The sequence below is a fragment of the Ambystoma mexicanum genome, chromosome 9 (genome assembly GCF_040938575.1).
Source record: "Ambystoma mexicanum isolate Mex_15411 chromosome 9, UKY_AmexF1_1, whole genome shotgun sequence".
NCBI classification, from domain to species: Eukaryota; Metazoa; Chordata; class Amphibia; order Caudata; family Ambystomatidae; genus Ambystoma; species Ambystoma mexicanum.
Genome location: NC_090931.1, coordinates 899,074,367 through 899,100,233, shown reverse-complemented (window position 1 = coordinate 899,100,233; position 25,867 = coordinate 899,074,367). Strand labels below are relative to the sequence as shown.

At 44.2% G+C, this 25,867-nt stretch overlaps 1 protein-coding gene across 3 annotated transcripts in view; it reads left to right on the top strand.

Moving 5' to 3' along the window:
- The window catches only part of DIP2A (disco interacting protein 2 homolog A), a 2,340,120-nt gene extending 2,330,968 nt beyond the window's left edge, over positions 1 to 9,152 (top strand). For all 3 annotated transcript variants that reach the window (XM_069616034.1, XM_069616033.1, XM_069616032.1), the window contains one exon: positions 997 to 9,152. In XM_069616034.1, the coding sequence (XP_069472135.1) occupies positions 997 to 1,249 (253 nt within the window). In that variant the 3' untranslated portion in view covers positions 1,250 to 9,152. The remainder of the gene's footprint in view (positions 1 to 996) is intronic.
- The last annotated feature ends 16,715 nt before the right edge of the window (positions 9,153 to 25,867 follow it).

The window sequence follows — 25,867 nt, the reverse complement described above, 5'->3', positions numbered from 1 at the left end:
CAATGGATGGAAGATATTCGCAGGTGGGGTCTAGCGGAATTGGAAATTTTACAAAGAACTCTAGACCCTCATTCAGAAGAAGGGGTGGAAGTTGACTGGAATCAGATGTTAAATGAGCTAAATTCTTCCAAAGATTTGAAACCTCCCTGAACTGGGGAAAGAATTATATGGAATAGGATTGTTGGGCGGGTGATATGTATGAGGGGTGGGTAATATTGTGTGGAAGTTGGGATGTTTAGCGTCTGGTACAAGGGGTCTTGATGCTTGGAACATGTAACTGATACTGTTTAAACATGATTTGTTTGTGCACTGAAAACTTAAATAAAAGTTTTTTTCTTTTTTTTTTAAGTTTACCTTCCATTTGCTTTCTCATTTCTCCTCCCATTCCCTTTTAGGCTCTTTTTCCCCTCACCAGAGTTGTCCCATTCTTTTTTCTTCTGCCAACTGTTCTTGCCTTTTCGTGCCTCTTGTCCATTAAATATAAAATAATTTCTTGTTCGACTGAGGATTCCAGTTTTCTTATTCTGCCCTTTTCTTTTCCTTTCGTGTTCTTCCCTTTTCTCTCTGTGCATAATTAATTATCCTGATCTTCTCTGAACTTTAGTTTAGTTTCACTGATCTTCTCTTGCTCTTCCGATTCTACTCTGCTATCCTGCCATACATCTACCAATTGTGTCACTCCTATTTTCATCCTGGCTTCTGTTATCCTACCCTTTTCCCCTACAGTCCTCCACAATCTCACCTTATCTACTAATTTCTGTTATACTGTCCTTTTTTCCTCCTGTGCTTGGTGATGGTTATTCCCTTTCTCCTTCTGTTCTCTGTTACTCTGCTTAGTGTACCCATGCCTTGCTACCCTGCTTGTTCTCCTGGTCTCCGTTTTCTGGCCTGTTTCATGACCTTTATTCCCCAGTAATTGGTTATTCTGCTCCTTTTCATTGCTTTGCCTCATCTATTCATTGTTTTGATCTCAATTCCTTTGTTTTCTCCACTCAGCGCTGTTTTTACATGGACCAATCTCTTGGTGGTCGTGGTTGAGCTGGACGGGTCTGAACAGGAAGCTCTCGACTTGGTTCCGCTGGTGACCAATGTGGTTTTAGAAGAACACTACTTGATTGTTGGTGTGGTGGTTATTGTGGATCCTGGTGTTATCCCTATCAACTCCCGTGGCGAGAAGCAACGCATGCACTTACGTGACGGATTCCTAGCAGACCAGCTAGATCCCATCTATGTTGCCTACAACATGTGAAGTTGAAACATTGACACAGGTGGCACAGACCAAAACTGACTATGAAGCAATTTACAAATGGCGTTCAACTTGGATTTTTGCGCCTTCACAACCACTCTTTGGACAATAAAATCCAATTCAATGTGATGGCATTGCAATGCTTCTCTGTGCTCAAAGAAGCCTGTAGCGACACAGGTTTGCGGGCAGCCTGTCCTACACCTTTATTGAGACTTTACAAACTTGTTCTTAAATGAATGTCAGTATTTTAATGCACTGCAAGTAGATGTTAAAACAGATCTACAAGAGACAGAAAGGGCGGAAGATGAGTTGGAACTCAAAGGTTCCCTGATGTGGCTCTTACAACTTGAATGCAAGTGCAGTTTACTCTATACTGCTTCATGCATCCTGTACTTGGCTCTACTCAACGAACAAAAGTCATCCCAGCAGGTTTGCAACCCCCATTTCGAACTGAACTGAAGGTTTGACACATTTCTCCTGTTGACACTACATAACCTGCTGCTCCCAACTTTCCACAACTTCATGCACAATAAATATGCCTTTATTTGCTAGCTAAATGCACCCAGCTGTAACTGTGCACTCAGATGTTCTGAGCTGTACCCTGAAAACCACTGAAATGCCTTCCTGTCAGAATCTTGCACATGGAAGTACCTCATACCTAGCCATTGTTCACATCTTGCTCCACCCAACAGCTGCCCGTATTCTGCTGCTATCTAGACCTAGAGGTTTTTCGATCACAGCTGTTTACCTTACTTGGATGATTAGCTGCCTAGCACTTTCAGCAGTGCTGGGCATCTCTTTTACACATTAAGTTGAGGTTAAAGATGCAGTTTATGGTGATCAAAACAGTCAAGTTTTCAAAGTGTAGCACCTAAAGTGTTTCGCTATCCTGAACCTCCCCAACCCCACTGTTCTTTTATCCTCAGGAGTGGTAATAAACCACATAGTCTTCCTACACGATATTCTGCTAATTTTTTCCAGGGGCATAGGCAACCAAAATGACCTCAAATTCTAAACCTGTTGAATGTAACGGACCCTTGACCACATTTCCTAAAGGAAATAGCAAACCGGCTGTTCTATAACAATACATGAAGGAGTTTCTTTTATATAACTTAAGAAATCGAACGGCTGGCAAATTGTGTTCCAAAAATACTGGCTTTCCCATAAATACCAGATATCCCCATTTCAGAGCCAAGACACCTATTTGTAGCCATACCCGTTGATATTGTTCAGCTATTGTTTTACTTTTGCACTTAAAAATATCACTTGCAGGAGTGCAAGTAGATTTCTCCTTCATTCTGCTGAAAAAAATAAAGCAGCTGTCTCCTAAAACGTTGCTTGGTATACTTTCATTAGCAATTTTAGGAGACATTCGAAACAATCGCCATTGTTCCTGTATATTGCACGCTGCCCCTAAGGATCATTGCAACAATTATCAGATAGTTAAAGTGCCTCACACAGTGTACTAATCTTCCAGGTATCTCCGCCATATTTCACTGAAGTGTTCCCCATCTAGATGCTAGGTCTTGGAGGGGCTAAGATTTAGATCTGTATGCTGTTGGATTCGGAGTACGTGAAACCTGATTCATTGAATACAAACTGCCTGCAATATTACCTCTTCTTTACTGCCTTCTCCACAGATCTGGAAACCTGCACTCAGAGTAGTTTACAGGTGCTGCAGGACTAGATATTTGTTTTCACTTTACTCAGGATTTCCCCTCTTTGTGTAGTTTACGCTTTTTCTTGTTTTCATATTTCTGATTCTCGGTGCAGAAGTATTTGTAGACTTTAATGCATGCACTATCACGGTCCAGGAGACTGATTATTATACTGACCAGCCTGTTCTGATCCTGAGGTTTTTCTTTCACTTTGGGCTGGCCATGGGGGTAGGGGGTGAGAATCAAGTGTGGTCATTTACTATATCCTCTTAGATATAAATATTGCAATCAAATGATTCTCCGGTGAATGACTCCTCACTGCCAGAAATGGACTATGTGAGGATCCCATTCTAGTGGCTTTTTGTCACGCGGGGGCTGGGGGGCTGGTTATGACACTACTAACCTTCTTCAGCTTAAGTATTGACTCTGTGATAATTTACCTGGTCCCCTTGACCGAATGGGTGTATTATAATCCCTTCAAGACCTGGGCCATCAGACATAGAACCTGCAATTTACCTTTGTGGTTGACTACTCTTTCTCACCATTTGGAGGTAGGGAGATTGGTGTTATTGCTCCATCAGCCTTCTCAGATTGTACACATGCAGAATTTGACATGTGGTTTCATCAAGAAGGGTGTTTCATAGAAAATGATCATCTGCTACACACTTTTGTTGTGAAATTCCCCTGTTTTATACAGTTGGGACCTTAATCTGAACTGTTTGATTCAGGCTTTCAGATCATTTAGGCATCTACTGTTTCCTTATTTAAAGGAGACCTGTAAACTCATCATTTGGGACCTATGTTATCAAGCTGTTCCTCTTGTAATACAACTTCTGCATGGTAGTTGTGTCTTAAATGTTAGGTATCCTTTCTCCTTAAACATGCAGGAGATTTGCTCACATCCTTCCATGCTGTGAGGTTACCAACTCTTCTGCTTGATTGCAAAAAGGTTCACAGTGTTGATTCAAGTCTCTTGAATTTGTAATCCAGCAGGCACTGATAGTTTACTCATCTCTATCCAAGTAGCAGCTTCTTGGCACTATTCGTTTTCATTGCCATCATGGGGGTAACTACATCTCAATACACTGAATGATCCTGAAAGCAGTGTCTCTGAATTGCAGATGTTTACTAACATTTTGTAAGAAACTGAATTGTGGTATCGCAAGTGTTCCATCTCAGTGTTCAGAGATCTTTGATGTAGCAGTCTTTTTGCCCCCGCTTGATGAAGCAGTCTTTTTGCCTCTGCCCCCTGTTAAGAAATCCTGGAATTTCCTGTGTTTAGACACCTTTACCGTTCATCCTGACACTGAGGTAGCTGCCTGTTGCTACAATAGGCTCGCTCCCTGTATTTGAAGACAGCTGTCCCACGGAATCCTGAGCATTCATTCACATGCTGGAGGTAAGACTCGCAGCACCCTCTTTTTTCACCCTTGTTGTGTGGATGATCGTCTTCCAATCCAACTCCAATCTTTAGTTGCTACTTGAGTCTCAGTTCTAAAGATGCTAATACAGTGCATCTTTCTGACTCCTCCTATCCTTTCAATCTTTTCCTTTCACACTCTCTGAACTTCTTGTCTATCCTGAGTGGACCATCTTTCAAATGGAATATGCACCATTTGACATTCTCATGCCATCATAGGCTACTTGCTCTTTAAAATGATCATCATTTAGGGTGATGACCTCTTGGGCAAAACCCAAACCTGCAGCTTTGTCAGCTTAGAGAACTGTATTCTTGCGCAGGTATAGAGATGTGTGTGCAAGCTCTTCATAATGACTTTGATGTAGCTCAGATAATGACCTCTTGACAGCGCTCGACATTTATTACTACATCCACTTCTCGTCCTGGAGATGAAAATGTAGGGTGAAAGACCCTGACCCACTGAAAGCTAATGATTTAGTCTGTCTGAGCTGTGTCTCTGCAATTCGAGTCTGACACCACATGTAACATGCAAGGCATTAAAGTTTGACTTTTAGCTGTGTGTTGGTGAGCTTTAATGAGATCATGGTAGAACTGCATAGATTAGTTTTTATATATTAAACATTTCATTTCACTTTTTAAATAGAGAGGGTAAATACAAGAAATAAATGCAAGAGAAACAGAACTATAGCCATACGGCTCAGCATTGGAGTTGATGGTGTGCTCCCCTGAAGAATAGTGGTGTGTAAAGCCAGGAATCTCGCTAAAATCACAAATCAAAAAGGTCCACTGCTCAGGATAACCTATTAATCAGCTCAGAGGGTCAACATCTTGTGGGTGCTGAGTGCACATCCTTCTCGTCTGATTCTTAAATTAATTGAACCACATGTCTGTGGGCTGCTTAGAGTACATTCTTCATGGCTGGTCCATTGTCTTTTACTGGATTGGGTATTTCACGCACTGTTTTGGGCCAAAAGCAATAACTGTCACCTGATAGAATTTCCGTTTGTGATAAGATAGTACATCAACAATACACTATTAAAAAAAGCTTCATATGTAAAAATAGAGCTGCAAGAACTGACAATGCTGGAGAGATCACATTTTTGTATATATTCATGAGATATTATTTATATGGTTGGGTAGATGGTGAGTGCCTGTTAGCTGTGGCTGTGCAGTGGATGGCAGCCACTGCGTTGTGGTACCAACCGGAGGTCTGCTTTCCATTGTACCTTCAAAGCTCACCTTGCAGTATTCACCAGCTAAAGTCTATAGGAAGTTGTGACGCATAACACACCCATCACTAGTGGAACTCCTAGTTGGGCAGAGAGTGAAAGCAGAGAGAAGAAGATGTTGGTACCGGGAGCATTGGCAAAAGGACAAAAGGCCGAAGATGTGCATCCTTAACAGCCTTTGAACATGGTCTAAAGGCATCAGGAGTATAGACACCCCTGCACTTTCCCATTCCTGGCAGCCCAACTCGGGTGGTACAGGATAGCCTGAACATTTTATCATCCTTTCAGGCTCACAACCAATTGGTTTAATGAGATGTTGGAGCATATGCCATCTCTTCCTATTTAGGAGGGACTCACAACGTTTGTGCCAACTATGTTGTGATGTCTTACATTCTTCCTCATACAATATCCATTGTAAGTCAATGGGAAAGTGCAGCACGACGTTCTTGCTGCAAAACACGTTCTTGAGTGGTGTGAAATTCTGGCATTCTTGAACCTGGTGGGATCTGGAGTTGCACCTCCCATCTATTCCCTGAGATAACACACGCACTTGCCGCATTCGTTTTCCACTGATGCCAGTGGAGTTTATAGAGTAGATGCAAGGCTTTTTTGGGGCTTCTTTGGGCGAGGTTTGGGGTGGTGAAAAGATGGTAGGATGGGGTCGTTTTTTAACTTTGCAGGTCACATTGGAAAAGAAGCAAAGTAGACCATGTTATACACAGGGTGATTAGAAAGCTTGACTGGTTTAATGCAAATTTGCCATGACTGGGATGCCCATCTTCCCAGAGCACTGACCTTTGTGATGTTATGAGGGAAAGCCTTTACCTACCGCTTGCGTCTCTTCCCTATTAGTTCATCAATTTCTGATGTCTTCCAAGAGCTTAGTCACTGGATCTTAAAAAGTATTCACTGATTACTGCCAAGGAAGGTTCTCTCTGAATTGTAGTGACTGCTAGCCAAGAAGGACATCGTTGCAGATTCCACTACAGTAGAGTAACTTTCACACCCACCCTCAAAATATATTCTATTCTGTACTCTTAAGGCGTAGATGTGGGATTTAACAGATTCCCTTTGATGAACCGAATTATTGGATGCTGTCTGATGGCTGGTACCTGATTTGGTCAGCTGAGCTACCAAATCTGCTTTCATTATCTCCCAAATTCATGGTTTTAGGAGACTAGTATGTAATTCCTTTCTGAACGGCCGAATGAAGGAATGCAGTTTGTGATTCAAGCTGCAAGCAAGAAAAGGACCACACACATTCTGTAGTTTCATTCTTTTACTTCCAGGCATGCTCTCTGTTGAGGTTCGAGCATATGTCACGAGCCAGGCATGAAAAATCTGATTTGGAGCAATGTTGATGCATCTGTCTTCGGCCTCAAATATGTGGTATCTTTTTGGATACAGCACTGTGTATGCATCAAGTTGACCAACCTAGTTTGTATTCTGTAGAAATGAATACTGCAAATCAGTAGAGAATGTGTTCCAAGTGACTTCATGTTAGCCCTTTTGTATTGCAACCGCCAATGCTACATCTTTATCTTGACTCGGAGCACAAACCAACACTCATTGTGTGAAGGCCATGGTGTTGGTTTTCTTTCACTCTATGCACAAGTGTGAACACTGCCCTACTCACTATGTACAAACACTATTTGGGTTGAGAACTGTACAACTCCTGCGAAAGTTAGTGGGTCATTCTTGGAGATTTCCATCACTCTATACTGTGTATTGTGATAGTCCAAGTATACACTTCAAAGTGCTCCACAATCCCATAATGTTCTGTTAGATGCCACACAGTATATGGAAGTGCTGACACATAGTACACACAGGGACCAAGAAGACATCCTCTCCCATCATGCCAATGGAAATGTCAAGACATTTACAGTGAGATGTTTCACAGTCCTGTATCATGTAACGAAGTACAGTTGATGTATTTTCTGTTGGATGTTGCACAGAAAAGCTGTGCACCATAGATGATGCACAATCGCGGCAGGCACAGTGTGATGGCATATGTCTATGTATGTATTAAGAGATGTTGCACTTTTAAGACGCTCACCTTAAAGTGTCATACAATCAGAACATTGATTGAGATGGTACGCATTCTGATAAGCAAAGTGGGAATTTGCCTAAGCCAAGCATGCGCAAATACATTTTGCACAGTACCAACTGTTAATGTGATGGGTGACACTAGTCATGCACCATAAAATAGTGCACGGTTTCCTGTGGGATAGCATATGGCCCTGGCATGAGCCATGATGTGTTGCAGAAACTGGTTATACACTGTGCCATGCTGCAACGTCTGGTGATGTCCTGTGATAGATTTCACAGTTTGGGCATGTGATAAGAGAGATTATAGTGTCTTGACATGTGTTGCAAGATGCCCCTCAATCCAGGTATGCACTGTAAACGTATGTTTCTGCAACATCATAGTTAATGAGAAGATTGAGATGTATCGTGCTGCATTCGTGTATGGTGAGACAGCTTGTAGCTAATACCTATGCTCCTTATGGCCCATGGAAATTCTAGTCTTGTCCCATCATTGCCTGTGAACTGTAACATCTCACTGTGTACTGCAGGTCTTGGCTTGCGCCCTGAGCTGTTGCACAGTCAGAACATACAGTGTGAGCTGTTTTGAAGTCCATGCACACTCCCCAAGATGTGATATTGCAGTGCAGCACAGTGTGCTTCAAGATGTTACCCGGCTGGGGCATGCATCATGAGATGACACTCATACTTGTCATGCACAATGGGATGTTGCACTGTCGTCCTGCATCGGGGATGCTGTCTAGTCCTGTCATCATGCACCTTAAACTGTCCCAAAGAATGTGTATGCATGATTAGATCTAACAGACATTTCATGGACCGTGAGCTGTCGCTTGGCACATGCACTGAGAGATTGCACAGTCAGGACATACATTTCTAAATTTTTCTTTTCATCAGAAGCTCAGTCTGACTTCCCTAAATCTTACTCTCATTCTAATCCAAAGCAAACTCCAAATCATGTGAATGTTGCAGTGAATTTAAGACTATGTGAAATCACAGGAAAATAGTACGAATTGAACAAATAGATTATTTTTGTATAGTTAAAAAAGAATGTTTGTTTTTCCTTCAACTATGAATGCATGTAATGGCAAGAAGAGCATCAGGAATTCTTCTTCCGTACAGATCCACCTAAATGAGTGGTAGTCATCTGCGGCCTGGACTTGCAACTATCTGGGCTTGTGGAGCCCTAAGCAATACATAATCAAGTCTTTCTCCGTCTTAGCCTGAGCTGTCCAGGCCATCAGTCCCAGCGCAGCTTTACAGAGTGAGACTTGCAACTCCATCATGGACATGTAAATATGTACAGATTTTATGTAACTTATTGTTGGACTGTCTTGCGTGGATTTCAAAGGTGGACTAAGGACATTTGTTCTCTTTGGATGGTCATCAAAAGTAAACGAGGGCATCCAGCCCAGTTTTAATGTGTTAGTTTTTATAGAAAAAGGAGGACAGAGTATGGTATGATTTTTGTATCGAAGTCAGTGACAGTCTGACAAGTTGCCCTGTAAAGTGACAAACCTAAAACAAAAAAGCACATTAAACATTTTAAAATGAAATGTGTCGCAGTGCATTGAATGATTGTATGCATTTAATTTACTCAGAGCATTATGCCACACTAGACTGCTTGGAACCACTGGAGCCATACACATTAATCCTGATCAGTTTGGAGGCCTGGGAGACAGGGGACTTAAAGCCCTGTGCCAATCAGTGGTTTTAATAGTTTTGTTAAATGTGCTGTATTTGTGCTCTGTGATCCACTAGCAAGCAGTTCTGTAGGTCCTCCTTTCTGATTCCAGGTTGCCTCGGTGCATAATGATATTTTTTACTTGCATAGTGAGTTACGTGTGAACTGCACGAACAAAGCTGCTCCTAAGGTCCTGAGAAAGGGTGGCCGCAGGAATGTAAAGTATTCACATATTCTCGAGTACTTTACATTTTATTTATAAGGCACAAGGTCTTGAAAGCATCCCTTTGATGATGTGGGAGTCAATGACACTCACTAGAAAAGTAGGGTGTTGATGGTAGTGGTACCTTCTTAAGCCATTGATGTGGCATGTTCTGCCAGGTCACATTTTACTAGTCTGAGACATGGCCAAGGGCCCTTCCTCAACACCAGTATCATTAATTGAGGTACATGGCAGAGCTATCAAGACACCATTAACTGACTGACTTCTGAGTCAAATGTGTCGGTATTGAAATGTCCCTCCACATTTCTTCCATGGCTAATGATTTCTGGCTGAGCCCCCATTTGACCCTGCCAGAATGAGTGTGTGTGAAATTAGCTGATTTCCCTATGAAAACATTGGCATAGCCACATCAAGCCAAACCCCCTCACCAGTCATTTTGCAATGTGTGAAATATTGCATGCTCTATCTTATCACTCTGTTATGCTCCAGAGTATCACATTGGTGATCAAAAGATTGTAGTGTTTGGTGTCACTGGGAAGTGGTCAAATAAAGTCTGATTTGGGAAAGATCCGTTCTTTGGAGTATCGTGAGACAAGGGCTCTGACTATTGCATCACTGATATTATTGATTAAAATTAGCACTTAAAGGAATAGTACGCCCAAAAATGTTATTGTCCCAAGCCTTCGGGCATGTGGTTTTAAGCAAACTCTGATCGATCGTAAAAACATTTCCTATGCACCTTACCTTCGTTTTCTGCACTTTTACACATGCGAAATCAACGAGCTGGGTGCGGCCATCTTGTGCTAATCTTATCCGTGGATCAACCGCACTAAGTTCAAGTGCCCCTGCGGCATTAAATCATATCACCCGCCCCAGAAGCTGACATCACTAGACATGTACGGCCCATTTCACAACGCAAATGATCATCTCGTGTCAACGTCCTCTGTGCGCCAGCTAATGACGTGTCTCCATGGAAATGGCAGGATGCCTCTTTCCTCAATAAGTATAATCAGACCATTAGGCGCAAGCTGAGTAATGGGCTAGGCTTTAAGGAAAATCGTAGCGTATATAACATAATGAGCATAAGTGCGGGCGACACAGCGGACTCACTATCACACCCCAATAGTTAGTTTAGATAGGTTACCGGTAGGGTGGTAACCTCCTGCTCGGTTCCTAGTACCGGCAAGCCGAGATAGGACTAAATGCGGGATCGCCTGAGATCCAGGGATGGAGCTGGGCAACAGTTGGTGACGGGCAGGGCGGCGGGAGGGTGGGGAGTTGGGGGATTTGTAGTGTGTTATTTAGTTGGGGAACAAGCTTACACGCACGCACGCCTGGGCTTGAAACATGATGAGAAGGGACATTGGAGGGGATTGGGAATGAGTGAAATATGGGGGACCTTAAGATAGTTACCTGGAATGTCAGGAGCCTCAACAGTTACCTGAAGAGGAACAAGATCATGATGTACCTAAGAAGGCCGATAATAGACATTGCCCTTATGCAGGAAACACATCTCACGAAAGAGAACCAAGAGTTGATGCAGAGGAAATGGCCCCAAGCCTAATAAGCCAAGCACCGACTGTGGTTTGTACAGACCATTGTCGATGCTGAACCAGGACAGCAAGATACTGACGGCTGTGCTGGCAAACAGAATGAGACCGGTCCTAAGCAGACTGACACAACCTGATCAGACCGGGTATGTCCCGGGTAGAAGCATATCAGCCAACCTGAGACGGCTCCACCAGGTCATATAGCACACAGTGGGGGATTAGAGTAAGATAGCAATCATATCACTAGATGCAGTGAAAGCCTTTGACTCCGTCAAATGGCCTTGGCTGATGGCAGCTTTAAGAGAATATGGGATGGGACCCAGGTACCTCAAGTGGGTGCGGCTACTATACAGCGTGCCACTAGCCAGAGTAAAAAAGGGGCGCGATCATCTCTGAGAAGTGGCAACTCAGTTGGGGCACCAGACAGGGATGCCCCTGGTCCCCGATGCTATACATCCTAGCATTGGAACCCCTGGCTATATACTTGAGACAACAGTATGAGGAAGTCGGGATTTATACAAATGGGGGACCACACCTAATCTCATTATATGCAGATGACATGCTACTATATTTGAGATACCCTGAGGAAAATCTCCAGTACATCCTAGAAACAATGGAGCGATTTGCGTTGCTCTCTGGCATTGCAGTTAATCCCAAGAAATCGTGCATATTCCCCTTGTGGAGGTATATAGGGGTCCCACGGGAACAACTGCCAGTCCTACAAATACCATGGGAGACCAGTACGTTCAGATACCTGGGGATTGATATTCATCACACGGTGGAAGCAGAATATAAACACAACACTAAACAAGTGGTAGTGAAAATCAAAAATAGCATGAGGTTCTGGGCCAAGCTCCCCTTGGCCATGATGGAGAGGGGGGGGCGTTGCTGAAGATGGTGGTGTTGCCTAGGCTGCTGCACCTTTTTGGGAATTTACCATATATGATACCAAAGCGTTTTTTGTCAAACTCCAGAGCATATGCAGGGGCTTTATTTGGCATGGAACCAGGAACAGATTTGCTCTATGGAAGCTACAGAACACGTATGATAAAGGGTGTATAAAACTGCCTAATTTTGAGATCTATTATTTTGCCAGTCAGCTGCAATACGTGGCCAAATGGTTAACAGAAGACCCAACATCAGAGTCTAGACTGTTGAGATCTGAGTGTGGACCTTTCTTTCTAAAGGAAGTGATATGGCTGCCCAAATCTGAGTTGAGAGAGTGCCCGGGGATGTTGGAATTAGGGTGGAAGATATGGCGCAAAGCTTGTCAGGTCATGGAGAACCTGACCCTGTGTTCTCCGCAGGTGCCACTAGTGTCGCTGACCGGAAGAGACGTGCAACTAAGGAAGACGATTCGCAGGCACTGGGAACTGGTGGGGATTGCAACAGTGGGAGACATGTGGCAGGAAGGGGAAATAAAGGATTTCGGGACGCTGGTACAGGAAACGGGCCTACATGTGGGGCCGCATATTACCTATGTTAGAATGGTACGGCCGATCAGAGAAACATGCTCTGAAATAACACTGTCAGATCAACCTGACGCGGCCATAGACACTATATACGATATAACAGAGGGTGGGCATGAGGTCTCTCGAATCTGAGTTGTTGATGTCCAGGGTGGGGAAGGAAGTTGCCCAATTAAGGCGAGATTGGGAAGGGGATGCCGGGGAACTCATGAGTGACGGATTATGGGAGCGGGCTCAAGGGTACCATAAAAAAGTGTCCAGGAATGCAAGGTTACAACAAATACTGCTATATATAACCCACAGAGCATACTTAACTCCCCAAAGGATAGCTCGGTTTAAGAACATTGAGCGACAAACGTGCCCCAGATGTAGAGAAGAAAATGCAGGGATGGCGCACATGTTTTGGGCATGTCCGGAAATTCGAAAGTTTTGGGGGGAAATAGCCAACCGACTAAATGAGAAAGGTATTAAGCTAAACGTTGAATCAGTGTGAGCATGCATGGTAGGGGGCATCCCTAGACAGTGCAAAATTAAACATGTGAGCAAGCTTAAGGACCTGGCATATATACTTGCCAAGCGTAGAATTGCCATGGGGTGGAAAGCATATAATAAACCGAAAAGTCTGGTGGAGTGACCTCCAGAAATGGACCGAAGCCGAAACGGCAGTCTGGCATGAAGCGACAGGGAGGGGAGGGGAGGAGGAAGTAGAAACCCTGACGGCCTGGAAACACTTAGTGGCCACGTTGTAGGGGCTCACGCAGGACTGCTTAAGTGATCAGGAATCCTTGGAGACGACGGAAGGGGGAGGCTTCTCCGAAGGAAAGAGAAGCAGAATACGAAGTGGAGTAGGCTCGAATGGGGGGCGGTGGGGTACATGGTAAGCGGTAGATACTTAAGGATATGCATATGATGTTAAAGTATGATTCTAAGTACAGCTAGTTTGTTGAGTGTTGATTGTTTGTTGTAAAAACCAATACAAATGTTTTTTTTAAAAAGTATAATCAGACCGTTTCTCATCAGAGTTGCTTTTTCAATCATTTCACTGTTTATTTTTTGTATAGCCTGTGACTCGTTTCTTCTGTGTTCAGCTATCTTCGTTGCACGGAGCCCCTACGAACAGATACTTATACTAGCATTACTATTGATTTCAATTTTGTTGTATAATGGCAACAATACAGCCCTACCAGTACGAGTGGGAGTATTCAGAGGCAGAATTACTTGATAGAGAAAGATGCGGAAACGATGGGGCATCAGAAGACAGTTGGGAAGAGGAATCAATGGATCCTGATCCAGATCCAAGTCGCATGGAAGACGTTTCCACCTGGTGTACCTGCAATCAGTGCCAGGTCATGCCAACCGAGGAGGAGAACTGCTGATGCAGAGAAAACTCTGGATGCTTGGCCTACATATCGGAAGAAGACGCACCACTGCTGTGCGTTACCGAGCTGCATGACTTCAGGGCAGCCTGCCTCACAAGGTCTGTGTTGAGGATTATGATGGTGCTTATGCACGAACTTCACGCAACAGTTCGCCCTTGCAATCCAAGTAACAAGTAAGTGTACTCTAGATGTGATGTCATTTTGACCACCAAGGCCACTAACATTTCATATTTGTCTCCTATATTGTCGTAACTTTGATCTATCGCTGCCAAATTAATGTAGTCTGCCAACTGAATACATTTCCTGCGCTTTAGGGTAAATCGGATGTGTTCATCTTATGTGTCTTTCACGTTCAACTAAGAAACAATATTTCTCTGCACCCCAAATATTATGGATTGCATGGGTGTTCACTTTTGTAATGTTTCTACACTTCAAAGCCCAAGTTGATTGGATACAGGGTGCATTTTCAAGTAAGGTTTGTACACTTATCAGGTTCATTTAAATACAGTATGCATGTTTCTCTTCCACAGGTGGTACAGGCTAGTGGTCTATCATTCATTTACATAGGAGCTTTATGGGAGGCTTGGATTCCGCGTTCAACGAGTAATACCCGCTTGTGTCGTTGGAGCCATTTGCGCCACATTCTCCAGTGACAGCGGACAGTACAGGGGATTTTCCCACACTGTGCTGCATCCCGAAGTATACAATATGTAGTATATTTGTGCCATCAACATCAGCAACAAAATAAAGAGCTTTTATGAATAGTTGTTTCAATTTTTCAGTGAATCAAGGACATGCTCACTTGTCTATGAGGGACATGAAAGAATGGTTGGTATCCTTTTACGCTCCTCTCCTCTCCAACAATCCATCCCCCTCCATTATAAACGGCCAAGGTGCCGAACACCATGTGCACTTCAAAGATATCTTCCGCACAGGGGCCATTGTTCACATGGCCTCCCCAGACCCAATGTCTCCAGGCTCCCCTGAAGCAGACCGCGCCCCTGCAATCCACATAAGTGTGTCTCCCTTCAGCAGTCTTCTGGCCCTTTTCTGCATGCCTCTTGCCCATCCATCCCCCCTCCACTATCGATTGCAGTTCGCACCTGTGGCTGTGCGCTTCCAAGGGGGCTGACAAGGTGGGAACAGCCAAGGTGCCGAACACCATGTACACTTCAAAGATATCTTCTGCACAGGAGCCATTGGCCACATGGCCTCCCCAGATCCAGTGTCTCCAGGCTCCACTGAAGCAGACCCCGCCAGAAACATGTCACACATTCACATACACACCCACTTTTCTAATCCTTTATAAACCCCTTGATATTTATCCGGAGAACATCTCTGAGCACGAAGTCAACTCTTGATTGCGCTACCTGTTCTCCTGCTACTAACTCCCCTGCTTGCTGAAACTAATTGTTTGCTAGTCAAGGTAAGGGCAGGTCACCTATTAACTTCACTATATTCATCTCTTTCTGATCTAAACATTTGTATCTATTTCGACCGAATGTACCCAGTAGTGTAATGTACATTCATTTCAATGACTGTACCATTGTCTAATGTTTCAAGTGTTCTGATATTGATATATAGCACATTTCATCAGTGTCCATTGTAATAGAATCGCACCTTTCTCAGACCATGTCTATAAGCTTGTTTCCTTTTGATGCATGAAAGTACATTCAATGGATGAGAAACATGTTATGATTTGCGTCATATCAATCAATTCTGTATGAAAGTTATCCCAGTGTATATTCGACTACGCTACACAGGTGTTGCTTCTTTGACCAAACTAAACATTGCATAGAAAACTGTGATATTATAATTCCATCAATCTCATGCATACAGTACAATTTTTTGGTAATTATTTATACTTTTTTTACACAGATCTTGTAGATTTTTCAAGAATGCCTGCTTGTATGGTTTTGGGATGCCATTCTAGGAGCCATGTCAAAAGTCAGGCCACAATCCTGCATACATTCTCCAAGGATATTGATTTAATAAGAAGATGGATTTTATATTGTGGTATGCGGTGGACGAGATCGAAAGTAGAGCTCAGGCTGTCTTGGGAGACTTGAGGGCCAATCGATTCTACACTTTACCCAGGATATGTGCAACCAATCGAAGTACACAAAAAGCGTCGACCCAGAACATTTCATAAATTGTTTCCAAATGCAATTCCAACTCTATTGATGCACACGCTGCCTCAGGTGAGCCCCGAATGATGAATTAGCTGTAGGCGGTGGGGTACTGAACATGAACAGATTGGTCCTTTCAGTGTAAATGTGTCTTATTAAAATGTGCATATTTACCAGTTTGTATTACATATTAACTATACCACATTTTACTATACATCTGTCCCTGGTTTATGGAGCCTCAAATGAAGTAATTATGACCATGGAAAACAATGCCATATTGCCCTTGACAAGAAGCATAATGTTTTTTGTAATCGGTTGCTTGACATGTCAATTGTTTTAGGAAAGCATGCTGACGGAAGCACAGACCCTCGCAAGTGACAAAACCACTGACACGTCCAGTATACCAATGGTGAGCCCTACAGACTTACAGAAGTTCATATTCTCTACAGTTGGATCTTCCCACATATCTAATTTTCCCTTTTACCACTTCATGACAATGCACTGAAAATGAAGGAGCAAGATTCTGCATCCGTTTATTTTCCGGAGTCGTCAACAACTTCAAGTGCCTATCAGGTCATTTTATATCACTTTCCAATTACGAGAATGTATTATGCTTGGAATTTCAAATAATATGAAATAGTTTGTGTATCCTGTCTGTTGTTTACAGTAGGTGTAATTTATGGGTTTCTCTTTATATGTACCATTGTCTGCATCCCATTCTCTCTGTTCCGTTTTGCTATTTTCATCCGTACTAAAACAAGTACTGTGTTACAGGGGGATGCTGGTACTTCAACTACAATTACATTGTCCTTTGCAGCTGGTCCAAAGTATGAGGTATGCATACTTACAGTTCCCTTGAATTAAACAAAGTAAAGCCTACATAGGATACTATTAGACAGTGACATTCATAGAAACGTGCAGTGTTACAAACTTTTCTGATTTCAGTTCTAACATTACACTTCCTCCCTAATGCAGAATACATTGCAAAATGTTTGAAGGCAACATTACAACCAGTATGTTTTGCGCAGCGATCTCTGATCAAGTACACTTGCCATCAATCAGGTGAAATTTGAAATGTATATTTGAACTAAATGACGTACACTGTTTCCGAGGGTATGTGTGTAAGCGATGTGTGCGATGAAAGATTTAAATTTCCAATACGATTGACTTTTGTTTTGCTTAATGAATATTATATTCAAGGAATGTACACATGGTGTGGAATTATAAGTGGTGGATCAGCTTGCTGGTGCGGTCGTTACAGAGAAGACAACGGTTTCACAGAAAATCAAGAAAACAAGGGTAATTAACAAACAATTTTGTTTTCTAGAAGTGTTTTGTGCTGGTGTTTTCTTCATAACATGTATTTGCATTTAAAGTGCTATCTGCTGTATGTGTGCTATACATTGAACATGTTTTTACAACACATCTCCTAGAAGCCAAGAAGGAAAAGAGGTATAAATACACAGACAACAAATTAAACCAAAGATGTTGCTTGCCAAACAGATTTAACCATGGAGCAACTACTATTTGAGGTACAGCGTGGATCATTCAATAAGCAGACTCGTGATGCTTATGCCCAAGGGCTTGATACTGAATTGAATGTGACCGGTGAAGCCTGCAAAGGGTTCTTGGACCATTGCTACAATGTGAGAACTCGAAAAGATTAAACTGAATATAATGAAGATGCATTGGAATTTCTCACAGACCACTTGACACAATCTACACCCGCAAAAAAAGGTCCACCCAATAAACATTTGAATTTGACGGTTTCTCCAATTCCTGTGCAAATAACACGAGCTGAACTAACAGACTGAAGCTTCAACGCAATTGATCGATGAACTTGGCAAAGATCTTGGGTTCAGTTTGGCTAGTTCGGGCGATTTGTCCACCACAGTTGAGTCACAAACCACATTCATGCTGGACGATTGGCTAATAAAGGAGCAAAAATACATTGTATTCGACAACTGCCTGGTAGACATTATACTGATGCTGAATTGTGTCTATACATTGAGGGGGAAAATATGTGGGCAGCCATTGGTGCATGTGTCTTGTGTATTACAAGTCACTAACCTGAAAATCCAGGCAGCTGTGTCCACCTCCATCATACATTTTCATGGTCTGCACAACCAATTCTGGGCAAAGTGCCAGCTGGAAATCAACTGTTCAACAGCTTTACTTTTCAGTGAGTCGACTTTCAGTAAAATGTCCAGTTTCTGTCAATGTGTGGGAGTTCAGTTCCTTGCTAAAACCCAGTACTACAAATATCAAAGGGAATTATTATTCCCCGCTATTAGTCAAGCCTGGAAAATTGAACAGATGTCAATTGAAAGCCCATTCTCTGGCAAACGGTTCAGGCTAGCTGGCGACGGACGGTGTGACAGCCCTGTATTTTCAGCAAAGTACTGCACTACCACTTTCTTTTTTTTTTCAAAATTTCTTTTTATTGGTTTTCTACAAGCAAACAGGCATTACAGCATTATCTAACATGCACCAAAAGCAGCGCTCAGTTGCTTGTTATTATAAAAGACAATAGGCATGAACAAAAACAACAAGACTGTAAAGTCTCAGTGGGGACGACAGGGGTGGAGGAGGGGCGACGGGAGACGATGGGTTGTATATCAGGAGTCGGAACCAGCGAACGCTGTTTGGACTGCAGGAGTACATCGGGAGCAGGATGGACCTGCATGGTACCGAATCTTCATTAGTTTGTATGTGCTCCAGCAAGCGTGAGAGTCAGGGGGGTGAAGTAGGGGGGGGTAGTTCCGGCCCGTTATGTCTTTACCGCTGGCTTCCTTTGTCTGTGGCATGTGTCCTGTACTTCCGGCCTTCTCTTTAATCGTATTTGTCCATCCATCGGAGGGAGGCTGTCGGCCCAGGCCTGGGTATTTCTGTGTGTATTCCAGGAATGAGGCCCAGGTTTGGTAAAACTTCTCTGTTCCCAAACCGGAGGGCTGTTATTTTCTCAGCTGCTATTATGTCCCAACACTTTATCCACCACATCTCTACTGCCGGAGCCTCTGGGTTCTTCCAGAGCCTGGCTATTGAAATTTTATCTGCCGTCAGTAGGTGGGCGCATAGTTCTGCTCTGTGGCCCAATAGAGGGAATTGGCCCTCGCCGCTTGCTCCCAGAAGGACGATACCAGGATCCCATGGGATTGTGAGGCCCGTGATCGTGTTGACTTGGTCTAACACTGCTTTCCAGAATTCGGTAGCCTTGGGGCATGTCCATAGTAGGTGGTACAGTGTACCTTTGTCCGGGCACCCTCTCCAACACAGCGGGGGAATTGCGGGGTTACATTTATTGAGCGTGTCTGGAGTTCGATACCACCTATAGCATACTTTGAATGCCCCCTCCTTATTAGTTACGCATTTGGAATTTGTGTGCTCTGGCCCAGATGTGGTCCCATTCCTCCGGTTCAATGGGCCTCCCTATGTCTTTCTCCCATCTGAGCATGTATGGTTCTTTGCAGGTTGGGTCAGTTCTGTCGAGGATCTTGTAGAGGGTTGATATTCTACCCTTAGGGGGTATCGCTGTGAGGGTTCACTCCAGGGCTGTCCGGTCTCTGCTTCCGAGGTTTTTCATGATACTGCCTGAGAGCCAGTGTCTGAGCTGTGAATATCCGAACCTCTCTGCTTCAGGAACTTTGAATTTGGCTTTGCAGGCTTCGATGTCCATAGGTTTTTCCTCTTCAAAGAAGTCTTGCACCTTCTCTAGTCGTCCTTCTTTCCATTTCTGAAAATTATTGGGGTTAGTACCCAGAGAGAAGTCCGGGTTCATCCAGATCGGTGTGAGTGGGCCTATTATGCTTTGGCTATTCCACCGTCGAGCCGCTTTCCTCCAGTTTGACACTGTGTTTTCGGTCGCTGATAGGGGCTGTGTGCCAGCTCGGTCGCTGCGTCTTTTCATATGTGGCAGTGAGACTATCGGGACTGGGCTCCAGGCCTCCTCCAGCCCCAGCCAATGGAGTTTCGGGATAGCGGCAGATGAGGTGAAGGCCTGCGAGAGCTGCGCTGCCAGGATATATCTCTCAACGTCTGGTACTCCTAGGCCTTCCACCGCCTGTCCTCTGAGCATAATCTTCCTAGGAATTTGTGGCTGTTTTCCTTCCCATATATATTTCATGATGCTCCTCTGCAACTTCTGCATCGCTTGTTTTGGAATGGCTATGGGCAAGGCTGAGCAGTGATATAGCAATCTGTGAATTAAATTAATCTTTAGAGCCGTGATTACCCCAAATCAGGAGATTTCCTGTTTTTGCCAGCGAATTAGGTCGCTTTTGAGTTCTTTGAGGAGCGGCGGGAAGTTTGCTTTATATATTTTGTGTGTGACTGGTCCCTGGACCAATAAATAGGGCAGTTGCCTTTTCGCCCAAGGAATTAGATAGTCCTTTTCCAGCGCTATTGTCAGCGTTCGAGGGAGGTTGATACTCAATGCTGTGGATTTGGAGCGATTGACCTGGAATCCTGATGCCTCCCCGAATTCTTTCAGTTCTGTCCACAGAGCTTCCATGGACTCCTTGGGTTGGGTTGTTTTAAGTAATGGGTAATCCCTATTTTTTGTTAACGGGGGTCTAATCTGAAGGAAGGGACAATCTATAAAGGAAAAAAATGAAAAACAGATTGACTACCTCTCTCTTTTAGTCTTATATGGATCTTAAGTGAGAGTTAAAGGCCTCCTAACTGCGTCATTGGTTAGGAAGTCGCCGGTGGAGAAAAATTGCACTGGATGCTGCAACTTGTAACAAAAGTTCTCTCTAATGATTATAAAACATCTTAAAACACATTTCTAAATTGATACTCAATCATATCATTCATTCTACACTCATCTCATCTAACAGGGGAGTTCTAAAGTGAATATGAATCTTTGTTGGCATAACATTTCAGTCTGAGTATGCATTTTTGACATGGGAAAAAAAACATTGGATTTTCCTTAAACAGTCGACATATGTTTCGGCCCGTTATAATATACCACTTTTGTCAGCAGTGGTCACTAGAATAAGTATAAGGCCATCTTTCTATATAATGGTCGGTACTACAACCAACTTAAAGGCACAAGCATGGGAGCAACTTTTGCCCCAGATTTGGCCAACTTATATATGGACGACCTGGAACATTTTTGATCCATCAAATCCTTTCTCCAAATCAATCATAACATGGCTACGATATATAGATGATGTCTATATGATATGGAGAGATACACCAGACAATTTGGCACTTTTTCATAAATGGTTGAATAGTCAAAACCCTAACATACAGTTCACCGTTCATACAGATCTACATACCATTCCATTTCTGGACCTCCAAATACAAAAAACAAATACAGGAGACATAGCAACTAGCCTCTACAGAAAACCGACAGATAAAAACACGTTGCTTAATTATCACAGCTTTCACCCCTTGGGCCTGAAAGAAGGCTTGCCATATGGGCAATTTCTGCGCGTTCGCAGGAACTGTACACAAGTAGAGATGTACAAACAGCATGGAACAAGCTGAACAGGGCCACTAGCTGGGGTGCGAGAATATTGGAGAACTTGTAAAATTGGGCCGTGAGCCCGTCTGGTCCTGGGGTCGAGTTTTTTAATGATGAGATGACCCCGCTCACCTCTTCCGCAGAGATAGGATCTTCTAGGGCATTCAGTTGAGGGTGCGGGAGTTCAGCTCGACTCCTGCTAGATATTGAGACTGTGCGGATTTGGTCGTTGCAGGCCCAGTCATGATTCCTTTGTGATATGCTGTCATCATTTTCAGCTTCTCTGCGTTAGAGTGGCAAAGGGATCCTTGGCCATCCAAGAGAGATTGGATATAGTTTCTTGACTGCAGCTTTTTAAGTTTGTGAACCAGCAGTCGGTTTGCTTTATTACTGTTCACATAGTAAAATTACTTGGTGTAGGTTAGTGCTCTGGCTGCCTTGTCCGCTAGGTGCATTTCTAGAGTTCTTTTCGCTTTTTGTAATACGCAGCTTGCTTTCTTATTGTGGCCTTTTTTGAGGATGCGTTCCGCTTCTAGCTTGTCTTGCTTTAACTTGTTCAATCGTTGGACCCGGGCTGTGCAGTCGCCTGCGACCCCCCCCCCAATGACTGGCTTCATTGCATCCCAGATGATAGGTTCCGGCATGTCCCTGATGGTGTTCTCCTTGAAGTAGTTCTTGAGGGCTTCCGCCATTTCCGTTCTGATGGCTATATCTGTCAGAATGTGGTCTTGTAGCCTCCAGTGTCGGTGGGGCGAGTCGGGTAGACCTTGTACCCTTAGCTTCATTGTCACTGGTGCGTGGTCCGATAGGGCTCTGTGTCCTATTTGTGTGGTGTCAACGCAGGGGATGAGAGCGCTTGAGAGGAGCAGGAGGTCGATCCTTGAGTGCCCCAGGTGGGTATGAGAGAAGAAAGTTTAATCCTTCACCCCAGCATTGTAGAATCTCCATACATCTATGGTGTCGGTTTCCCTCAGAAATTCTGCCATGGCGAGGGCCTTGCCGAAGTCCTTCATTGGAGGGAGCGTTTTGTCCAGTTTCGGGTCTGGTGTTATGTTGAAGCCGCCACCCATTATTAAACGGCCCTCAGTGAAGGTTATGAGGATGGGAAGGAGATTGTGAAGGAATAAGCTTTGTGCAACATTCGGGCTTTATATAGTAGCAAGAGTGATGGGGAGCTCAACCAGGAGGCCTTTGAGTAGTATGTAACGCCCCTGTGGGTCAATTTTGACAGTGATTTGCGTTAGCGGCAGGTCTCGGCTTAATAATATGGCTACTCCTCTTTTCTTTTGACCCGCTGAGGCAAAATAGTGTCTTGGATAGCGTTGAGAGGAGATGCGCTTTTTCGTCTGACTCGAGGAGGTGCGTTTCCTGTAGGTAGACGATGTCGGATGCCAGCTGGGAGAGTCTGTGTTACACGGATTTCCTTTTATGGGGGGCGTTTAGACCCTGGACACTCCAGGTCGTCACTGACAGTTCGCTATCCGGTTGGGCCATTAGTGATTAGGTTAATCGGAGGAATTGTCCTGCCCCTGTTGGATTGCAAATCTTTAGGTCTCCCCCTCCCCAACGGGCTGAGCTTCTGTTGTTGGGGTAGTTTTGCTCTGAGGATCCTCCTCCCTTGAGATTTGTTCCTTACTGCGTATCTCCCCTCCCCTCCCTGCTCTCCACTTGATTCCACTTCCCCCCCATCTCTCCAAACGTAGTAAAACGGAAAAGGAACAATAACATGAGCAAGAACAAAAACGGGTATTCCGGACCAGCACATACGGGCTTTGGGCCTCAACGTTTTCCCAGTTCTCAAACCGCCAGGTATGACTTTTTACCTGACCCAGCTTCCAAGATATGTGGCTTCCTACCTCCTTGCAGATGCGTCCATTCATGCGGTGTAGACTGTTCTAGTGCAGTGTGGTCGGCCCTACACCCATTGTCAGTATTAGGGGCCTTGTTCGGTGAGCGTTATTTCTCTCCTCTGTTAGGCAGAAACCTGTGCAGTTCCCTTGGGGAACACTGCAAAAGATTTAAGACTACAGGTAGAGCAGTAAACCCCTTTGGTAGCAGTCTGTACCACCCAGATTTACCTGGTAGCTGTGGCTGAGCAGTCAGACCTCTCTCAAGAAGAGTTAGGCAGTATGTAAAGTATACACAATATGTACCAAAACACCATAGCACAAGCAAACACTGACCAGAGCTTGGTTTCAAAAGTATATAGTTATTTATTTAAAATACACATAAGTTAAAAACACTCTAGCAAAAATATAGTAAAAGCACTTCAACACAGTTATACTGAAAGTAAATTCAATCCTTTCTCCTATCTAGACAACTCTAGGTTAACACCACTTAATTAAAACAGAGGTGAGTGCTTAACGTTAGATGACACTCTAGTAGTTTCCAAGAAAGGGAGAGAAAAAGCAGAAATAGGTTAGACACACCACTCTAAGGTCCAGAACACTTGCAATAGGCTTAAAGAAGAATAAAGTCACAGGTGAGCAAAAGTCACTAGGCAGGGCCCACTCTTAGAGTAGCCGGAGCGAAAATGTGCCCAAGATCACACTGTTAGTTAGAGATTCAAAGTCTTGCAAAGAGTCGAAAAGAGTTTAGAGTGGCTCAGAAAGTTTAGCCAAAGTGTCCCAGGCACTCCCAGGTTCGAAAGCCGGGGACTAAATCTACCCCGTACAGTCGGTAGCAAGGGAAGCCAGGCGGAACACAGTACCTTAAGCGGAAAGGATCCTCCAGCGGGGGCAGTTGTTCCAGGCAGCGACAGCAAGGCTCGACGTCGGTCAGGGGAGAAGAATATCTCGCTGAAGAGCAGAAGAGAAAGGTCGTAGCACTGCCCGGGAAGAAACCAGCCGCGGAGTCCTCCGGTTAAAGGGTTGGTACCGACTTTCGCGGTATGGGGGTAAAGTGTGGTATTCCGGATGCCGGGGTGCTTGGCACAGGCAAGGCGGCCACGAGATACCTCTAAAGGACGGAAAGAAGGCGAAAACTGGTTGTCCCCACCAGTCAAGGGAAGGAGCCACTCCGTTAAGAGTTCTCCTCGGTCGTCGGGAAAAAGTGGTGAGACGGTTCAGCAGGGCTCCACCGGGTGGTGTCGTCGAAGCAGGTCGGCTCAGCTCTTCCCTCGTCGGATTCTTGGTCCTGTGGCGACTTCTGAAGTCCCAGTCCCCAAAGCCCTGCTTTTATGCAGCAAACCCCCATTCACCCAGCCTAGCTGTCACTCAAACATGCTAAGTGGTGAGCCGGGCGGCTCACCACTTGGGCCAATCAGGACGGAGTGCGACTTGAGTTACCAAGGTAACTCAGTCCAGGGTGCCTAAATCCCCCTCCACCCCTCCTAAGTACCCCAGACAGAGTGGCACCACTTTGGAGGGCTTCTGTGGAGAAGCCCGCCAAAAGTGGAACAAAGGGCTCCACTTTGGGTCAGAGTTACAGAGGCGAACACCAACGCCATTTTAGAATCAAGTTTTGGCAAAAAGTCCCAACCGGAGTTATAAAAATAAATATATAAACCGGCGGTATGTTTAAGGCTACCGTAAATAAATAATTAAATGTGTTAGCCTAAAACAATGGGAAATCCCATAGGGAAATATTCGCGGTCGAATATAAAAAGTAGTTTCCACTGCCACCAGCCAAAACTCGATCAGGGGGGACGGAGACGTGCCCCCTCGACTAACAGACCCTGGGGCAATCGAATTGCCCCAGCCAGTACGTCCACAATATGATGGTTTGTACTGGTTCTGTTCAGGATTCAAGACTAGCAAAGTCTTTGGTGACTTTACATGCCCTGGGAGACAGTAGTCAGTCCCAGGGTATGGAGTCTATGTTGGGGAGTCCCTAGGACACCCCTGGGTCACGGCACAGAGGGTGCTGTGTGACCCACATCACAAAAATACATGAGGCCCTATGGAGTAAAAGACCCCATAGCCCATTCAACACAAGGTTTAACCAAGAAAACACACTTCAACATGTCCAAGAGTGAGGGTAAAAGAGTCTCACTCTTGGCAGGAGAAAAAAATTAAACCCCAGAAATCCAGCAAAGCTGCTGGGGGACTCACTAGGTAGGGAAATTCAGCCTAAACAGAGAATTCTCCCTAACACTCGCCCCCCCCAGACTAAGGGACAGGAGGATTTAATCCACTCCTGGATGAACCTCATACCTCTAGTCGATGATATACATCCTAGAGAGTCCATCAGCATTTTGATGGTGACACCCTGACCTGTGCTCAATGGTGAAATCAAACCCTTGCAGGCAGATTGACCATCTCAATAGTTTTGGATTTTCCCCTTTCATTTGCATTAACCATCTCAAGGGTTGGTGGTCAGTCTGAATAACAAAAGTAGAACCATACAAGTATGGCCTAAACTTCTTC